The following is a 13,977-nucleotide window of genomic DNA, read 5'->3' on the forward strand; positions in this document are numbered from 1 at the left end:
TGAAACAGAATATGACAACTGTGCCTGTCTGAAACTAGCAAAACACTTGTGTTTTACCTTCTGCTGCTTTGCAGTGGGTGTAAGGTAGAGCCCAATATGCTAAGTGAGATGGTTTCTCAGTGGAGTTTATGGTGCCTTAACATATACAACTTTGCTAAAACATTTATCACCAGGCGAGGATGCCTGTGCTTGCTCTTTTAGACCAGCAGGGGGAGTGTTGGCTTGTCAGCCAGAGCTCCTGTGTTAGCCTAAGGTTGCTATGCCTATGTGACCCGCCATCTACAAAATTTGGGGCACAAGTCCACCCACGGGTGCAAGGAAAGATTGGTTCCGTCCCGTGTCCTTATTTCACTGGGCTCCCCTGCTGTCAACTCTTCCTTTCATGGCCCTCTTGCTCTGCCGTTGGATGTCGTCTCTATCCCCAAATCTACACACCAGACCGTCCAATACCGGGGGTTATTCCCACACACATCCCATAGGCCAATCACACCTGCAGCATTTTGGGCTCAAGGAATAAATGAATGGACTGTTTGTTTACATTGATACAGCAGGGGGCAACCATCTTGCTCCTGCCAGGTGTTGCGGTAAATCACTCACTTGGGAACCTTTCCCTGTGCTCCCACTGAGCATAGTCACACCCACATAACACATTGTGACACATTGCCCAAGTTTAATAATCCATACAAACAAGATATAATATCAATGAGTCTAGGTTAAGGTCACGTTTATTTATAGAGCACCGTATAAACAACCTAGGTTGACCAAGGTGCTTTACATAAAATAAATAACAATAAAATACAATGGTACATTTCAAAAGACAATTTCAGCAATGCCACATACAGTACATTCAGCACACCAAACAACTTTGTCTCACACAGGTCTGAAAGCCTGGGAGAAAAAATGGGATTTGAGAGAGGATTTTAAAATCTCCAGAGTCTCTGATGACTGGATATGCAGTGGTAAACTGTTCCACAGCTTAGTTTTTACCCTGCTTTTAGGCACATCCAGAGTTATTTCATTTGCAGACCTCAGAGTTCAGATTGGTCTGTGAACATGTATGAGTTCCACTAAGTATACGGGGGCCATACTGTTCAAAATTTAGAAAACAGACAATCAGGATCTACATGTAGGCCTATGCTAGTAGTTCTGTGAGACTGTCCTCTAGCAGAAGAGGTAAATGCCACTGTATATGGCATGATTGTGCCAACATGCAAATGTTTAGGAGGTTCAGTGTTTTCATGTTTCCAGCCTAGCATTGACTAATAAGCACTAACCACAAAGTACAAATTTAGCTGACAGGAATGTTGTTAGTTTTTTACTAAGTGTTGGATAAAGTAAAATGTTGGTATAATGATGACACCTTGAATTCAAGGGATCACCAAAGTGATGAAGATTCTGAGCACCATGAATGTCTGTAGAAAATGTCACAGCAATCCATCCAATACTGGAGATATTTCAGATTGGTGCAGTGGCTCTCAGACACCTTGAAAAAGCAGCGCTGCTAGCATGGCTACAACTTGAAGTAGGTTACCGAGACTGAGAACAATTCCAATGTAGACACATAACTCTCGATGACAAGCAGCACCTCTGTCTTTCTTCAGGTACTACCTGTGCCTGCAGCTGAGGGACGACATCCTGTCTGGTCGTCTGCCCTGCTCGTTCGTCACCCACGCTCTTCTGGGCTCATACACTGTCCAGGCTGAAGTGGGAGACTATGAGGCAGAGGAACATGGCCCAGACTACGTTACCGATTTCCGCTTTGCCCCCAATCAGACACGTGAACTGGAGGAGAGGGTGATGGAGCTTCACCGTAACTACAGGTTGGAGGAAATATGGCTTTGTTAATTTAATTAAATGGCACCAAGAAAAATTGTGGAAGCTGGTCTTTTTGATTTGTGGGATGAATATGAAAGAAGTGATGAATCATGCGTGACATTTTTGTTGTAGGGGAATGAGTCCAGCAGAGGCAGAGGTGAACTTTCTAGAAAATGCCAAGAAGCTGTCGATGTATGGTGTGGACCTGCATCACGCAAAGGTACAGAGATACTGCGCTGAGACTTTTCATCTATCCCTGCACATTTGTTGGAGTTTTTTTATGCTCTATGTCTATATTTACTAGGATTCAGAAGGGATTGACATAATGCTCGGAGTGAGCGCCAATGGCCTTCTTATCTACCGAGACCGCCTCAGGATAAACCGGTTTGCCTGGCCAAAAATCCTTAAAATCTCGTACAAAAGAAGCAACTTCTACATCAAGATCCGTCCTGGAGAGGTAAATACTAATTATAATGAGCTCGTGTTCCCTTTTGCTTCACTTAACAGGAGTTCACTGCACCACTATTGCATGCACACCCCCACTAGAACAGCTTATGACAGTCACTCTGCCTCAAAGCTGAGGCAACTGAAATGATCATTTGGTAAAGAGCCAACTCCACATTTCTATTTCATGGTTTCACAGTTGTTAAAATTACATCATTGTCTCTCTTGACTTGTCCCAAACAGCATAAATAGTCATTTCATGGTTTGATAAAATAGTTATTTCTGAGATTTATCTGCTGCATACCATGCAAGGAGTTTTTTTGCAGACATTATTTATAGCGCTCAGAGATACTGTTCTTAAATATTCAGCTGATAGGTCATGTTTTTATTATTTTCCTCCTTGCCTTAGCCTCTGTAAAGCCTGATTAGCCAGTCATGATGATTTTTACTTCCATCAAGGATTTTACTTGCAAGTGTTTGAGCCACATTATGCTCGCACTGGCTTTCAACTCCCAAAAATGATTATGATTTACTGCTATTTTCCTTCATTCCTTGGCCTATGTGGAGTGTGCTTCACCGTTAAGCTGCCATCGACATCTTCATACAGACTACCAGGGCTATTCTGTGGATATACTTCTTTGTTCTGCAGATCTATTCTCTTGAGTCAGCTGTCACTTCAAATTTGCCTGGAGGGTCGTCATTGGTCTTTAAAGCTGTTGTACTCTAAACAGAATTTTTGTGTGGAACAAAAGTTGTCTTCTTCCTGTAAACGGGCTCCTCCTGATGTTTAAAGACCTGTTATGTTGCTAATAACCTATTGATCTGTAAGTGTAGCTTCTGTTCACGCCAATGAACATCTGATGGTGCGAGTGCAGGAACGGCTAATTTGTAGGTTGGTTAGAGATGGAAAATTTACCTGACATGGCAGATGCGAGATTATATTTCTAGTACGAGTAAACAAAAAAAACAACATTGATTTTTCCATTACTGCGAGTAAACACAATTCGCACTTGCCACCACACCTCCGTCTCTCCCCACCACTCACTCCCTTCACTCTCCTTTTCTTCTTCACATCCCTTCCTCTTCCTCCACCTCCACTCACCTCTCACCTCTCAGTATGAACAGTTTGAGAGCACCATAGGCTTCAAGCTGCCTAACCATCGGGCCTCAAAGCGATTGTGGAAGGTCTGCATTGAGCACCACACCTTCTTCAGGTAGGACTTGATACTCACAGAGACACACCTTTGCTGCACTGCAGCTGAACCATGCATGAATTGTTAGCACGGTAGTGCTATCCTTCATTTGAACCTGTATTGTACACATATTATAAACCTTATTATACAGCTGTGTTGCAGCCTTGAAGGTGAGATTTACATGTAATTGTTGATCATGAAACGGTCTAGGTCGTTTATTAATACTGCGATAACATCAAAGCTACAGTCCTCAGAGAAAAGAGTCTGTATTTAAAAACTGAGCCTTAAAACCAGCCGTCATGACTTCTGTAACTGATGCCACAACAAAGCAGTCACCACTCTCAGTCATGCCAACAACCCCCACCCATAGCTCTTTGAGAGGCTCAGAGCGTCCTCTCTTCTGATTGGGTCACTGACCCATTGTTACTGGAGTTCCAGAGAGACTTCTGAGAGAGCAGATGTAAAACTACACTGAGATTTATTTGGTTCTTGTAATCACAAATATATCTTCTTATGGATCAACGCTTCAAATAGAACACAGCAGAAGAGTGAATATGGGAAAAGGAATATGGTACATCGCACAGTAGAGTTTCCTATATACTGATATGTAACTACATTAAGGTTGCTGGAGAGGACTGGATAATTTGCTACTAATATGTATATGCATATTATGCAGGCAGTGATCAGTTGGTACTAATTGGTTAATTAAATTCCAATTTCAAGTCATTAGAGAGTCTTGTATAATGTGCCTGAGAGCAAACATACAAATCAACACCTGTGTAGTAAAACACATTATTACTTCCTTGGATTTAAATGGGCAGTGTTGCTATCCAACTCAAGTGGAAAGAACGTGGTCAGTCTAAAGGTCCAAACGTCAACAAACAAAAAATCTGCCTACAACTTCACATCTTGTCTGTCAGTACAAAAATCAAAGTGTGAAAATTGTATGTTGCGGTTATAGGGAGGCCACACTATTTCCTGGCTAACCACAGCAACGTCCTTTGTGGTTAAAGTGGAATCATGCTTTTCTTGTTTGACTCAGCAAGAAAGCAAATAAATGCAGTTCCCTAAATGTCAAAATGAAATATTTTAGCTTTTCTTCCAAGACAGTTGCTCTGGAAATCAGCACCTGCTCACAAATAAAACACATTTAGTTGCATGAGACAGTACGTCGTTATTTTCAGGAAACAAAGTACAGAGTCTTAAGCGCTTGTAGTAAACACATTAAATTGAACTTTCCTGCAGGTTGGTTTCTCCAGAGCCGCCTCCCAAGGGCTTCCTGGTGATTGGCTCCAAGTTCCGGTACAGCGGGCGAACCCAAGCCCAGACCAGACAGGCCAGCGCTTTGATTGACAGGCCCGCTCCACAGTTCGACCGCTCCGTTAGCAAGAGGTACCTGCTGCCTAGAAGCATGGATGGAGGTGAGTACCCCGACTATGTCTACCTCGAAGTTCACTCATGCTCAGTAACCCTGAGCTTGAGAAGACAGATCAATGGACGATAGCGATACATTCATGAAATCATAATCTTCATCTCTCACACAGTGTAAATATTTTAGCAGCTGGAATGTGAAGGGAGTGCTCATCAAATCTCTGCGAAGAGAAATTAAGGCAGTTTTAACTTGCCTCAGTAAAAATTCAGACTTTATTATGCATGGCTCATTGAGATACAGTCTGATGCTTTAGAGTCATTCCGTATAAAAGTCCTTGTGGTTGATCGTCGCCCTCTCTTACGCTTTTCCAGCCTCGGCTCTCGGTGATAGCATGGACCAGCTGTCCCAGCGAAGCTCCAGTGAACGCACTCAGTTCATGTCCAGAGAAGACCTGGACCAAGAGGGCAGCCTGGATCTGGACCATGATCATTACCACTATCAGGACCAGGATCAGGACCACTACACAGATCAAGAACTGGACCAGTATGAAGGCCACGATCAGAAGACAATGCACGGCGACCACTTCTCCACACCCACCAGGACTTTGGAGCTCAAGGTACATGATGATGATGATGATGATGACTGCAGCTCCTGTCGCCTTGGTGTCGTGGCTGTTGTAACAAATGACTTACCTTTACTTCAAAGAGTATTTCTTACAACAGTTACAACGATTAAATCAAAGTATAAAATACTGCTAGAGTAACAGAGGAACAAAGCTTTGACTTCCTTTTGCTCATGTGAACAACTACGAGGCGCTTTCCATGGATTCAGACAAATCCTCCATGAACCTCGACTAACACCCTTCATCTCTCTCTCCCACGTTCCTTTTCATTTAAAACCGTAATCAACCTCCTGGTTCTTCACTCCTTGGCCTACTTCTCCCTGTTTTCTGCTCCCCTTCGGAGTTATCAGACTTCTCAGTACGACTTCTCTCTACTCGCTATTTCTTAAATCGCTTTCCCAAATCTATTTTGACCTCTTTGCTGCAGATGTTATTTTTTAACCCTGCCTCCTGCCTCTAACAGAATCTTTTCTTCTTGCTGCCGTAATATTAACTCTCTTTGCTAACCTCTGCTCTCTGTCTCTGACCTCTTTCTCCTCCACTTCATCCTCTCCTGCAGAGTGAAGAGTTAGGCTCCCCTGTAGACTCAAAGCCAGAGGTATTTTGGCCTTGGTCCTTAGTTTCTGTCTTTGTGGTATTGGTTGTCATAGGTTATGCACCTGTACTCTGTGTTTGTTAAGCACGAGCTGTCCATATTTATTTATTTATTTATTTTTTGATTGTTTGTCTTTTGAGGGAATGTTATTTCTCCTCATGTCATGATATCCAGGATTTCCACTGAGTATAACCCATGGAAACTGCATGAATCGATCTTCAGATTCATAGAAACAAAATATTTAAACATGCATTCAGGCTCTTTCTTTTCTTTCCTGTCTCTGCCCCCTTGGGAATGGTTTCAGTGGGAATTCATATTAGATTCTCCTCATAGGCATTCAGCAGCTCTTATCTACAGTGACTTAAACTGTTTAGCTCTGGTAGAAAAGGCCTCTTGTTTTTCAGTTGTCACCATATGTTCATAAGTGCACATCTTTAACAGTGTCCCTGTGTGAGCAAAGAGGGATTGGTTGTTATTAGCAGATTAAGCAGATGGCCTCAAAGCGCTGGGATTGATTCAGTGAATCAGTGTTGTTATAAAAATCTGCTAGTAGCCCCGCTGAGTTGATTTGATAATTATTTGATTTGATTTGTAATCATTTAAAAACTTTTCCTTTGTTGTGTGTGAGATAGACACATCCATGTCATTTTTTATTTATATGGTAAAGATTATTCAAGTGTAACCACTCTATATAATTTCATTCCTCAGGAGGTGTATTATTAAGTAGCTGTAGAAAACACTGGCGCTGCATTACTCACTAAAGGATCTGTTCATTTGTGGTTTCGTAATGTCCTCTCACCAAATCTCTGGATGAAGTAGTATGGGAATAATCTCCCTGCCCAAGCACTTACGTTCAATCAATACACGACTGCATTAATTATCAGTTGGCCGACACTGTGATGGATCGTCTCTGGCTTCCTGGCAGAACATTAAATGGGTTAACAGTCTTAGTCCAAAGCCCCAACAGTGTCAGCTGTTTCTGTCTGTCTGTCTGTCTGTCTGTCTGTCTGGCCGCCTGCCTTTTTGACTCACCTGCAGCACTTTACCTCTTTGTCTCTGCACGCACCTGTTCTCCAAACCCACCACCACCACCACCACCTCCTCCTCCTCTTCCCCAATCCTTCAACCTCCTGCTTTGCTCAAAAAACCCTGCACTTCATCTCACTTGCCCCACCTTGGGCTCCCTCATCTGTCGGACAAGGATCTGGCCATCCCTCGGCCCAAACAGGAGGTACTGCTTGTCCTCTCTTTTTGGCACGTGCTGTGTGTGACCTCTGCCAGGTGTGCTGTGTTTTCTTATTCTTATCTGTGCCTGTTAAATGCGTTTAGAGCACAGTTAACGGCAAACAGCGATGAAGTTGATGTTTTTACTACAGCACACCTAATCATTTTGGTGCATCAGCGTCTTTGTATCTCTGCAGTATCATATCTGTGCATGTCAGTCTTGTATTATTATCTCTTAAAGCATTTGTTATCTGTCGGACTAGAGAATCAATAAGAATTTAAATCAGTGTGGGGCTTGTGCTCAGTTTTCTAACGTTTGCTTGGTGCTCAATAAGTGTAAATGATTATTTATGATCATCTATAAGAAACAAAAAGAGCATCAACAGCGAAGTTAACCTTTACTTGATCCAGATCTCTACAGTATATAGTATTTAAAATGCAAAGTAGAAGAAAGATGTTGAAAGTAAACTTCAACTTTGTCCGTTTCTAAATGATTGTCCAATCATTGTAAATCCCTTTACAGCACAATCTTGAAACAGATAACAGCCAATCCTGGAGCACGCCCTAATCAGAACAGATTTAGAATATTTTGATTAGTCGTAGAAACGACTGTGAGCATCTACTAGACGTTGTGTGAGGATTTTAAATGATGTTAATGCATGTCCCTGATGTGCCCTTCGCTTTGTGAGCAGCAGTTCCTTGATAAACCAGACGATGTGATACAGAAGCACCAGGCCAGCATCAATGAACTGAAGAGAGCTTTGAGGCAGCCGAACAGCAAGATGGCTCAGAGAGAGAAACGCCTCTCCTCAGCTACTCCCCCTGGAGGAACGCCTGAACGGAAATCAGTAAGAACAACTTAATTTTCCTTTATCACTGTACTTAATTGATGAATCACTATTAGTTAGTGTCTGTTTTAAATGTTGAATTGATCAGTCTCTTTCCACCCTGTCTCTGATCCCACTGAGCCACAGACAACAAGGAAAACAAATACTCAATTGCAGTATTTATGTGGAGTCACTAATGGCAGAGCAGTGTACCTAGCTAATAGGCTAATGCAACTGCTTACTCTATGTCAACATAGGCGACCGATGATGGCAAATTGATTGACAAGCAGGATGCTTATGAAGGAGCACTGGACTCTTACTCTAAAGTGGAAAAGAGTAAGACCTCCCCTATGAGTAGAAACACATTTGCAGTGACATCTTGGACTGAAGCAAATATGAAAAACTGTCAAACACACTGGGACTCTGTGGGAGCTGGACCTGGAGCGTTTCTGAAACAGGATACAGACTTTACATCGACAGGACTGCGAAATGTCAGCGCCTTGGAAGATACGTCCGCAACTAAGAGGCACCGCGAGAGCGCCATTCAAGAAAATGGATATGGATCGCCACCTGACAAAGAGAGGAGCACAGTGAACAACAGAGATGCGAGGCATTGTCAGCATGAGCACAGTATTCACAGAGAAAGACCAAAGAACTTTGAAACGCCGGTAGCCGTGGATTCTGTGCCGCACGCCAGAGCTGAGAATGATGGGAGGCATCATGAGACCTGGAAGATGAAAGACCTGAGCCCCATGGGAACGAAAGATTGCAACAAAACTAGGAACTCAGAAGTGACCAAAATAGTCCCTCTCAAGCCACAGCGATCAAAGAAGTCTTTGAATAAAGAGAACAAAGGTGATGTAAACCCTCAAACTCAAACCCAACCTGAAAGAGTGGTCTGTGGTGCATCTGGAGACGTACACATGACTAAATCAAAGAACGGATCATGTGAGGCAGGAAGGAGACCAGATGATAGCACCGCGCTGCAATCTGCTACAGATGCTGTCAAGGAAAACATAACAGCCACCAGACACCACAGTGAGGCCGTGATGTCATACAGGCAGCAGACTCAACAGATAAAGAATGAGTGGTCTGGACAACAGGAGCTGAGAGACTGGAGGGATGCATCAGGGCAAAGCCCGTGGACAAGAGGAGGAGGACATGAGGATTATTCCCAAAACAGCTCAGAGAATCTCTTTTCTAGCTATAGATTTCAAACAGCTCCCCCTCGAACTCTCCCTCTGAAAACGCAGTGGTCCCGAGAAAGACAGAGCAACGTGGACAACAGCCACATCCACTACAGGACGTCGACCCAAGAAACAGCCAAGAGGAAGCAAGCGGTAAAAAAAAAAAAAAAAAAACCTGCCCCCCCCCCCACCCCTAACCTGTTTGTCAATCATCGGAAAGTAGAACATTGCATGAGCTTCAGGCGATGTCGTGCAAAATCTTGTTTTTTATCATCTATAAACAAAAACCAACCCAAAAAAAATCACACGCATCCTTCAGAAACTCATGTGGCTGTTTATGAGAAAGCAAAAGTCCACGTTCCTCTGCATCGCATCATTGACCGACTCAGTTCACGTCCATGGTCCGGGGAGCTCTTTGCTTTCCCTTGTCCCCCACCCCCCTCTGCAAAGCTTGACATCTGCTTGGCCATTTCAGAACCCTGTTGGCCTTTAAGCAAAAAAAAAACTCCCATTGCTTAAGCTTCAGGTGTCCGTTTTATCCCACCTTAACTTGTCACGTTAACACCTGGTCTCTCCTTCCAACATCCTCACAGAATAAAGGTGGCTGCTGTTGCAAGGAGCACAAGACCTTTCCACCATTTTTTTTATTTTTATTTTTTAATTTAAATCCTTTTCTATAAATGGCTGTGAAGGGCATTTGGACCAAATGTTCTGCCTTGGCAACTCTGTAGCAATAGCAGAAAATGAAAAAGATGATTAGATGTAATCACAGGCTTCAGAGCTGCCAAACCTCTTCAGGGTTTAGGCATTCATACGCCACATTTATGAATATGAATACCTTTTTCCTGAAAGGGACTTTGAAAACCTAACCTTTAAGTGCATGGCATTACCGTTGCACTTGCAGTCATTTTTAATGATGTCAGCCTGTGAAATATTACCCTATGTGCATGCTTCTTACAGTAGCCTTAAGATTTAGAGTCTCTCTGGGAATTTGTATGTGTTCATTGTGCAAGTTGAACACAGCTCATGAAGTTGATGGATGAATTAAAAAAGTGTCAACATTTTACAATGCAGTAGAAGCCATTAGCATGAAAACTGAGAAGAGTACATGATAAATGTGGTTTCTCTACATGTAACAAGGCTTTGATATAGGAAACCTCTTAATAACTGTGTTTCTACAGTTACACACAGGTTATGGTATGTTAGGTATTAAAGTCTGTGGCTGTCGTTTCTATCAAGTGATGCATTAGTTTTATATCTACCTGTTCTTGTTGTTTGTTTGTCTTCTATAGGAGACACCTCCCACACCTGCTATTCATGAGGAGCCTCTCAGCGATGCATCAGTGAGTCATCGCTCACCTACCGGCCCCTTGTTAGGGTTTTCTTTCTTTTTTTTCTTCCACCATCTTGGTAATGAGTAAACGAGCAACACTTTGTTTAACACATTCTTCTTCAGGATGTTTTCATTTGCCTGTTTGTTTTCATGTGAAAAATATGTTAATGACTTGTCTTGTACGTTTGTTAAAGTACAGTATAGTCAAAAAAAAAAAAAAAAATCATTGCTTTACAGAGGGGAGAGGAAGGTTTGAAACGGGTAAGACTAGATAATGACTGATTCTGATAAACGGTGTTTTCATCCAGCAGGGAAAATAAAACCAGAAAGAAAAATTGTGGCCTACATCCATTAATCGTAGTAATTGTTTCTGTGTTATGAAACTGTGAGTGGGTGTAAAATTTCATTATATTAATGCAAAATCTGTCTTTTTGGTAGAGGGAACTATGGGAGAGACGTCTGGGCTCTGTATCAGAGGATGACCAGGACCACGAGATCCTGTACCTGAAGGAGACCCACCTTGGCATCGAGCGTAAATGCTCCAGCATCACGGTCAGCTCTACATCCAGCCTGGAGGCCGAAGTGGATTTCACCGTGCTCACAGACCTGCAGACAGGCATGGAGGAGTTCTCCAGGGGCATGTCAGAGCTGGGGGACAGGGATCTGTCACCTGATGGGGGCCTGTGTCTGGGTATCGACTTACTTCAGCAGCACGGCCCCTCGGAACCGTCTCCTCCATTAGTAATGGTCCCTCTGCCCAGAGGAGCCAGCAGCAGCCCACCTGCCAAACTTACCCCGGCTGAGGAGGTCCGACCAGAGGTCAAACGACCCGACGTTCAGGTAGACCTGTCTGTTTATTGCTCTTGGAGGTGTATCTTCCTTTTGTTGATTTGTTCAGGCAAGTGAGAGGAAGGATACTATTTTTAGGCACAAAAAAGAAAAAGAAATGTTACTGCAGGGAGTGTTGTTCAATCTGGGTGTGAACATAATCTGAAAGTACTAGCTAGAAATCCAGTGACATGTTTATACATCTCTCTGGATTTCTTTAAGACGTTCATGAGAAATAGATATAAATAAATTATAGAAATGAGTGAAAAACATCCTCCAGGATCAAGTGTAACTGCTTCTCCATCCCTGCCGACCCACCTCCTGTCACACCAACATATCACCATCTTAGTGCCTCCCAAGGTTCCTGCTAAGTACTGTATGATGACGGGTTACCGAAGTAAACTGTTGCGTTCACGCAAGTTTCATTTACAAGCAGTTATTTTTCTTTTCTGTTGCTGGTCAGTGTGAATAGAAAATATATAACAACAATGCAACTGTGGTGGAATCACACCTGAAGTATTTGTCAGCAGATTTCACAGAAGGTGATTTTCACTTTCTGTAAAGGGTTACCATTTGAATTGACAAAAAGCTGCACAAAGGACTTGGGCTAAAATACACACATAGAGGACAACGATGCCCCTGGTGGATTTAAAATAAGAAATGAGCAGATAAAAGACAAAGAAAGTGGGTGTAGTGAAACCTGCAGACAGGCAACATATTTTGAGTTTAGTGATCTTAATTAAGAATAATGAAGAATAAGCTTATTTGGAGGGACCAGGGGAGAACATGTCATATTTCGGAGCAGATCTGGATCATTTATCATGAATGTTTCTCTGCTTTGTGTTGGTGAAAAGCTGTGTGAGCTGAAAGCACTTGTCGTTTCTTTGTGACCTTACTTGAAAGATAAAGCATTCCTCTTTAACACAAGCCTGAAACACAATACAACAGAGTCTGTATGCTCTGTTACAGTCACTCATGTCTTCTGTTCTTTTGTTCCTGTCATTCAACTGAGGTACAAGATGTGGTTAAACTGAAACGTGTTTCTTTTTCTTTTTCTCCTAAGCCCGTAGTTCCAAAAAAACCAAAGAGGTCAGTGCCGGTGTCATCATCAGTGGACAGAGATCAGTCGCACAGAGAAGCGAGTCGTGGCCCTGCCGTCACACCACTGAGCAGGGAAGCCAGTGATGTCATGCCCACGCCGACTGTGAGGAAGACAGACGTGAGGACGGAGACTCAGCCCAACGGGTCAGAGGTCACCACAACCATTGTGGAGTTCACAGATCAGGTTAATGATAGATTTACAATAATCATTATTGGAAACTGTGATTGTGTTATTTCATTTTCCTCCTCTATAAGCGAGTTGTTCAGGTCACACGATGGATTTGTCTGTTTCAGGATCATGGTATCGCCGGCCTCAGTGAAGTTTCTTACTCTACGAGACAGAGTGTTTCCCCTGTGAGTACAAACTTAAAGACTTCTCCAACTCTGCTCTGCAGGAGTTAAACTTACATACACAGACACAGATTTGTGAATACATTCCTGTTCTTAAATATCAAAAAGCACAACTTCTCTTTTTATCTGTAAGGATGACTGCAGAATTGTGTGTGTGATACAGTAATACATGTTTTTATGTCTGCTGGCTTTTGCTTTTCACAGGTGCATATGGGCAGTCTTGGAAGAGAGACAGCAGGGTCGCCTATCCTGGTCACTGAAAATGTTACCTCGGCAACCACTCATGTGACCAAGGTAGAGAACGTACACAGCTTAAAATTCAATGTCTATCTTGTTTGAGAATTGATATTTCAGCCTGACAAAGGTACAGCTTCACTCTCCTCTCTGGATACAGCTTCACTGAGGCCTTAAGAAAAAACACACATCGTTGACACAGTATTGGTTCACATGTGTGGCCATGGCTGCAAAGTGTTTTATGCCAACAAAACATATGGAGAAAAAAAAAAACATATTTCTATCATGTTTGTGGCTTGGTTCAGTATCTTTTACCCTCACTTTGGATTTTTGTTTGTAAAATGAAAATTATTATCCATTCAAATGATATCAGTGGTGTGACTGTGATGAAAGGAGCTCAAGGACAGTAACCCATTTTATTTTGGCAACACAGATATGGCAGTGTGTGGTAGGAGGTTAAAGGAAAAGCCATTGTGTGTTGCAGACGGTGAAAGGAGGATATTCAGAGACAAGGATCGAGAAGAGGATTATAATCACAGGAGACGATGATGTAGACCAAGAACAGGTGAGCTGAGGTGGATAAATGAGATGTGGATGAATCTAAAAAAATAACCATCTGAAATGCGCAGTTGCTGTTATTTTGAATGATGGATACTTGTAGTTCTTATCAGGTGTTATTTTGGATATATTTATTATTCATTACATTATAAATCTTTAAGATCCATAAGATTTAGACATTGATATAACAAAAAGTCTTTGCTTTGGATTCTTGCATACAGTATATCATGCACACATATTTGCAGTCATTAGCCTTACAGTAGATAACATCAACATTAGTCTTCTTCACTTAG

At 42.4% G+C, this 13,977-nt stretch overlaps 1 protein-coding gene across 4 annotated transcripts in view; it reads left to right on the plus strand.

Annotated features, from left to right (window-relative positions):
• Positions 1 to 13,977, plus strand: part of LOC146984495 (band 4.1-like protein 1) — a 45,538-nt gene that overhangs the window by 28,589 nt on the left and 2,972 nt on the right. For 2 of the 4 annotated variants that reach the window (XM_085781633.1, XM_085781634.1), the window contains exons 7-22: positions 1,602 to 1,820; positions 1,948 to 2,035; positions 2,120 to 2,272; positions 3,376 to 3,473; positions 4,698 to 4,873; positions 5,196 to 5,440; positions 6,006 to 6,044; positions 7,243 to 7,272; positions 7,958 to 8,113; positions 8,350 to 9,432; positions 10,572 to 10,622; positions 11,051 to 11,452; positions 12,504 to 12,725; positions 12,836 to 12,895; positions 13,097 to 13,186; positions 13,611 to 13,691. In XM_085781633.1, coding sequence (XP_085637759.1) covers positions 1,602 to 1,820; positions 1,948 to 2,035; positions 2,120 to 2,272; positions 3,376 to 3,473; positions 4,698 to 4,873; positions 5,196 to 5,440; positions 6,006 to 6,044; positions 7,243 to 7,272; positions 7,958 to 8,113; positions 8,350 to 9,432; positions 10,572 to 10,622; positions 11,051 to 11,452; positions 12,504 to 12,725; positions 12,836 to 12,895; positions 13,097 to 13,186; positions 13,611 to 13,691 — 3,193 coding nt within the window. The remainder of the gene's footprint in view (positions 1 to 1,601; positions 1,821 to 1,947; positions 2,036 to 2,119; positions 2,273 to 3,375; positions 3,474 to 4,697; positions 4,874 to 5,195; positions 5,441 to 6,005; positions 6,045 to 7,242; positions 7,273 to 7,957; positions 8,114 to 8,349; positions 9,433 to 10,571; positions 10,623 to 11,050; positions 11,453 to 12,503; positions 12,726 to 12,835; positions 12,896 to 13,096; positions 13,187 to 13,610; positions 13,692 to 13,977) is intronic. The other 2 variants (XM_085781635.1, XM_085781636.1) reach the window with 2 other exon arrangements.

Source organism: Trachurus japonicus, chromosome 7 (assembly GCF_045865225.1).
Source record: "Trachurus japonicus isolate A0001 chromosome 7, Traja_1.0".
NCBI classification, from domain to species: Eukaryota; Metazoa; Chordata; class Actinopteri; order Carangiformes; family Carangidae; genus Trachurus; species Trachurus japonicus.